This window comes from Felis catus, chromosome A2 (genome assembly GCF_018350175.1).
Source record: "Felis catus isolate Fca126 chromosome A2, F.catus_Fca126_mat1.0, whole genome shotgun sequence".
Taxonomy (NCBI): domain Eukaryota; kingdom Metazoa; phylum Chordata; class Mammalia; order Carnivora; family Felidae; genus Felis; species Felis catus.
Genome location: NC_058369.1, coordinates 15,525,065 through 15,531,064, shown reverse-complemented (window position 1 = coordinate 15,531,064; position 6,000 = coordinate 15,525,065). Strand labels below are relative to the sequence as shown.

The 6,000-nt window shown below is 56.5% G+C and overlaps 1 protein-coding gene across 4 annotated transcripts in view; it reads right to left on the bottom strand.

Moving 5' to 3' along the window:
* Positions 1-210: 210 nt before the first annotated feature.
* Positions 211-6,000, bottom strand: part of LIMD1 (LIM domain containing 1) — a 91,349-nt gene continuing 85,559 nt past the window's right edge. For 3 of the 4 annotated variants that reach the window (XM_045049183.1, XM_003982176.5, XM_006928675.5), the window contains exons 6-8: positions 5,847-5,898; positions 4,802-4,870; positions 211-3,959 (exon numbers count right to left, since the gene is read on the bottom strand). In XM_045049183.1, the coding sequence (XP_044905118.1) occupies positions 3,822-3,959; positions 4,802-4,870; positions 5,847-5,898 (259 nt within the window). In that variant the 3' untranslated portion in view covers positions 211-3,821. The remainder of the gene's footprint in view (positions 3,960-4,801; positions 4,871-5,846; positions 5,899-6,000) is intronic. The other variant, XR_006592010.1, reaches the window with a different exon arrangement.

The following is a 6,000-nucleotide window of genomic DNA, read 5'->3' as shown; positions in this document are numbered from 1 at the left end:
CCTGTCCTTTGTCTCTGACCTAGGAGTCTCGTAACTTCCAGCAGGATCCATGACATCACCGCATGCTACCTTATTAGCTCTTGGACCTTTCATAGTTTTGACCCATACGTTCCTTTAAGGAGCCAGAGCTCCAAAAGAAGACCAAACCCAGTTAGCGAAAAGCACTGTCTGCACACTCCACACACACAAAAGAAAACCCGTTAACCACCATCATGTTGGAGGGCACTTTAATAGGCTACAAATTGACGCAGTTTATTGTCATGATATTTTGAATCATCTTACAGCAACAGTACAATTTTGAAGAATTTTTTTTTTTTATCGTAGAAGACGAGATACAGTGGAAAATCATTTCCCCGCATGGTGAAATTTTCATACACTATACGGAAATTTCCCACACCTGTCCAGCTCCGGCTCAGAACAAAGAGCTACTGTATTTTACTCATTTTAGCCTATTACTTTTAAGACTGACTTCAAATCACCTGGAAGTTAGAACGTATTCCTGGCACAAAGGCGGACAGAGCCGTGACAGGTGCATCCAGCAACAAGGCGGATTTGGGGTCAAGTCTTGCACACGTGGTTTCGAGGGAACCGGCAGGCATCACGGCTGCCACACTTCCCCACGCACGGGAAATGGCCCGCACAAACCAGCCTGCCAAGCATGGGGGGGTTCCAAGTCATTCTCTCAGGTCCTGACATTTTTCCTCGTGTGAGCGTGACTGCAGCCCACGGCCACAGGGTGATGGCGGCGGGTGACGGCGATCAGAACTCCTTACTGCATTCGCCGCCCAGGACTCAACAGCACAACCTCGGTGGATTCGGCTGAGCGAGGTTTGCACCGGAACACTGCCCTCGGAGAAAGGGGGACACCCCGCTGCCACGTACAGGCGGTTACCCAGACGGGATGAGACACGCTTCCGCGATGAGGGATGAACAAAGCACTCTTTACCCACCGACAGGTGGGAGAGTAACCGCGAGGGGGAACAGCAGGCCAAACTACGTTCTTGGCTTTTCTCGGACCACCCTGGCGGTTTCTGAATGGCCCTCGCTGGGGAAGGGGCAGGGGGTGGGGAAGAAAAAAAACTAATGGCAAAATGAGGCAGGGGAGGAGGCCGGAGGCTGGCTTTGGGGTCCGGGATCAAACCTTAATTCTCCTGGTTTATCTGAAGCCCAAGAGCTATCTAGGGAACTCAGGAAGGGCTACGCGCTCTACCTGTTCAAACAAATGGATTCATCCTGGTTTACCAGGTGCTTGTGTCTTCTTTCTAGGTGCCTATAAATACAACCCCATTACAACTCTGTTTGGCTAACAGCTTACAGAACCACGTAGAGATAACCGCCTAGGCGACCATCTCTTCACGGCTCTCGCGCAAGAGCCCGAGAAGTGGAACTGGTGCGAGATTCCTACCCGCGCCCCCCCACCCCCCGGGGCCCCGGACCACAAGAGAACTTGCTGCTCGGACTTCTAGGGTACCTGGAAATTCTCTTACTGTCCTTCCTTAACAATATAAAACCCCGTTTTGGCAGATGTCCCAATCACGTCCATCAAGGCCACTTAAAACATCCCAATTAGAAAATTTAATCCCGAGACTTTTTTAAAAAACTAACCTAGTTACCCACTTTGCACACACATCCCTGCTTTTGACAGTCGCTCTCAGGCAGTTTTCTTCACTTTCTGCCCGACTTGCAATCAGAGCAAAGGGGTGTCAGCAAGGCCAGAGACGTTCCTCGGTTGGCAAAGACGAGACACATCGGCTGGCTTCCTGGGCCCAGCTGGGAAGAGAGGCCCCCGGCCCCACGCGGCGCCAGGCTTCTGGAGGCTCGGCCTGTGGGATGGGATCGATGAGAGCACGCAGCCTGGGCTGAAGGGACATCTGACCAAAGGATTCTAGCAGAACGAACTGAATAAACATAGGAGGCAACTCACGGTGCCCATTCTGTGCCTCCTGTAGCAACCGCCCCCGAAACGGGTCAAAACGCGGCGCAGAACTGGAGCCGGGCCCACTGTAAAGTCTGCGAGTCCCGTGGGCCTCGGGCTCTGGTGACCGCCCTCCGTGGCCCCTGCTGCCCTGGGTGCGAGGCGGGGAGGCGGTGGTGAGCGCGTGCCAGGGTGATACTCCCAGACCAGCTGGCAGCAGTGACGTGACCCCCGACCTCCGGCAACAACACCGAGGCCAGGGCGCCCTCCCCACGGGCCGAGAGGGCGAACGGCAGGCAACCTCCTTTTTTAAGTTTTTTACACCGCCTCTTCATCGAAATACCGGGCGTACTGACGTCTGGCCTCAGGAGTGTGACACGTCAGTGCACAGGTGGCCCCGAAATCCTGCCCGGGTGCGGCCCTCCCTTAGCCCCTCGCCACCCCGGGGAACCGACAGGATGAAACGCGTCGGGCAACAGCACCCACATTCAACTGGATCCACTCTCAGCTGACCTTCAGCTGAGATCACAGCGCCCTGACCCGCGGGAGTCTGGCCCGCGCGGAGGCCGAGACCCCTCACGCACCCACGGAGGCATCTCTGAGTTCAGCGTGACGGCCGAGTTCCTCCCGACGTGCGATTTGGTGAAGCCCTGACCTGTGAGGTATTTTTGTGCGCGTGGAAGACCGCAAGCAGAGGAAAACAACGAAAAACAAGAAACAGACCAAAGCAGTGTACCTTCTGCGGGTTTCTTCGCAGGCCACGCCCGAGCCAAGCACTGGGCCAGAGACAGACGAGACGCGGTGGAAAACGAACATGGTGATTTTTCCTGAGGCTCTCCGTCTCGTGCTGGCTGGAGATGTCACTGTCTCACACACACACACACACACACACACACACACACACACACAGTCTCCTCGTGTATACGCCAGCTCTCAGCACACGGGCAAGGCTTCCCCAAAGCCCGTGGTTAGATAAGCTACGACAGGCCCAGAGATGTCCCCACACGGGATCCTGAGACTTGCCTCTGTGGGAGCGACTCCAAAGTCCCAGACTCTCGAGAGCTTCAGAGGAGGACGGTGCAAACAGGAGGGCAAAGGACGCCTGGTACCCGCACCCAAGTTCTCGTCCCAAACACGCCTCGCTATCGAACGGGGCAAACCTCCGCCCGGGCTCCCAGCTGCCTGTCGGGGCGTGAAGATTTGCAGGAGCAGGCAAGACGTTGTCAGCATATGAGGAGGAAACCCCGGCTCGCTCAGTCCACAGCTCGGCTCCGGTTTACCAAGCCGTTCTTCCTCGGACACAGAGCACGGGCACAGCTCCTCTCTTGCCACAATGCGGTTAAAATCTGCAGCCATCCGACAGAAGAGCGGAGTCCCTGGGGCGGAGAGACGTCTCCCATAACGCTGCATGTGCGTGTCGAGGGTGCAGTCTCAAATCATGTCGTGTGCGTGGGGGGGGGGGGGTGCGGCACCGGGGGTAATGTCTGGTGCGGGTGCTTTCCTAAAGGGACAGGGAAGGGCTGAAGGTATCGGCAGCTGAGCCCTCCTCAGAGGACACCGAGAAGTAGGCTCAGCGCAAACTTTTCCCTCTAAAGCACGAGCTGTTCCCAGAGGGGCCCAGAGGGCTCCTTGGGGTGTCACACGCCATGCACCTGCTAGAGTATCTTCCTGAGTAATCCGATGAGGGCGGGGCAGTGGAGAAAGGCACTTGGAAAGTAACACCTACCAGACAGGGAGGTTGAAGGAGCGGCGCCCCACGCGTATACAGAAACTTACCTGCCTGGCCCCCCTCCCCACCCCCCCACCCCCGTGACCACCCCGTGGGGCCACTGGAATTAGCAGGCAGATGTCTGGCTTTGCGACGCTGGCTTCTGGTCGCCAACGCGAGGTCTGGAAGAGGCTCCGGCTAGAAGCGGTGCTGGTGGAGAGCTGCAGGGGAGGGGCTCTTCTCCAGTCTCTTGACGTGGCAGGAGTGACAGAACAGGTGGTCTTCCAGGGGGTAGCAGCGGTGGCCGTCTTCGTCGTTGAGTTCCAGGCCGCAGTCCTGGGGGGATGGGGGGGGGGAGGCAAAAATGTCCAGGGGGTAGCAGAACAGAACAAAAGGATTGCAAGACCGACCCCAAGGCCAGCGGCCCCGGGGAACCAGCAGAGGGCGCTGCGTGGTCGTGCGGTCCAGCCGAGGGGAGGTGCGGCAGGTCGCTATGGAGCACTTGAAACGGGGCGGTCAGGTCAGAACCAAGAAGGGCGTCTGCAAATGCATACCCCGCACTCCCAAGACTTAGGGCAGGACATGAATGTAAGGCAGTTCATGAAAAACCCTTGTATCGATTACACATTGAAATAACGTTTTGGATACGCTGGTTGAATACAATATTGCAAGAATGAATCCCACCTGTTTCTTTTTTCTTCTTTTTTAATTTGAGAGAGAGAAAGTGGGGGAGTAGGGCAGAGGGAGAGGGAGAGAATCTCAAGCAGGCTCCACACGCTCAGCACGGAGCCTGATGCGGGGCTCGATCCCACGACCCCGGGATCAGGGCCTGACCCCAAATCAAGAGTCAGACGCTCAACCGACTGAGCCACCCAGGCGCCCCCTTTTTACTTTTTTAAGGCGGCTACTAGAAAACGGAAGTACCCACACGATTTGAATTTGGGGCTCTCGGGTTCCTACGGGACAGCATGGCACTGGACGTGTGGAGAGGACGATGAGCAAATGTCCCCAGGGCTGGCAGTGAACAAATCAGGCTGCACCCCTTGACCTGGAGGGCAGCTCTGGAGGGCAGCCCTCGACCACACCCTGCTGACCACCTCAGGCCCCAGTCAACCCAGGATGCCTTCCTCTTGTACTGTTGAAACGGGCCTGGGGAGTCCGGGCAGGGAGGCGCCTACCTCGCAGTGGTAGCACTCCACATGGAAGTCTCTGTCCATGGACACGACGCGGATGGTCTCATCTGAGCCCTGGACGGAAGGAAAGCAAGAACAAGAGGCCGGTTGGGGGACCCGTGAGATTCCCAAGGCGACAAGTAGGTGGCCTCGGAAGAGCACAGCTCTGTAGTGAAGTCCCACACCGGCTGGAAAAAGGACACCTTGAACCGATGAGAGAGGAAGTCGGAGGGACAGCAGCCACACCTTCTGCAACGTCAGGGTCAACCCTGAGAAAACCACCTACGTGGAGAGTGAGGTTTTAAAAGAGAAAATGAATGAAAGGCAGGCTTTCTGCTCACCTTCTAATCTACGAGTCACTATCAAGTCAGGCAGTTGGACGACTGTAGGGACGAATGGGCCACAAGAAGGGCACTGGGCTGGGGAAGCCAGTTAATACGAAAGGGCCTTCTTGGTGAGGACACTATTAGGGTCAGAGGTGAGATTGCAGAAGGATTTTCTGATTTTTTTTTTAATGTTTACTTATTTATTTATTTAAATACTTTATTTATTCATTTACTTTGGAGAAAGAGAGCGAAAGAGAGCGAAAGAGAGAGAGAGAGAGAGGGAGGAGCAGAGGGAGAGAGAGAATTGCAAGCAGGCTCCACGCTCCGTGCGAAACCCGACCTGGGGCTCGATCCCGTGATCCTGGGATCGTGACCTGAGACGACGTCAAGAGTCGGATGCTCAACCGACCGAGCCACCCAGGTGCCCCTATTTATTTATTTCTGAGAGGGTGAGAGAGAGAGAGGGAGACACGGAATCCGAAGCGGGCTCCCGGCTCCGAGCTGTCAGCACAGAGCCCGACGCGGGGCTCGAACTCGTGAACTGGGAGATCACAACCTGAGCCGGGGTTGTGAGGTCACGACCGAGCTGAACTGACTGAGCCACCCGGGCGCCCCAGGAGGACTTTCTAGAAGGTAGAAGGACAGGACACAGATCTTTGTAAGCGACCCGAGGGACGTATTCATGTCAGGGAGCCGCCAGGAGCAGGTGTGAGAGAGCGCCTTACCTCGGGTGGAAGGATGGGAAGCCCACAGGCTGCACACTTGGGGGCCAGCACCCTGCCGAGAGAAGCGCAGAAGCAGTAAAGGGAGTGTTGTGCTGTCTCTGGGAGGCAAGACCCCGGAGCCTTCCTCAGGGCCGGCCTCCCACCCATCGCTCGT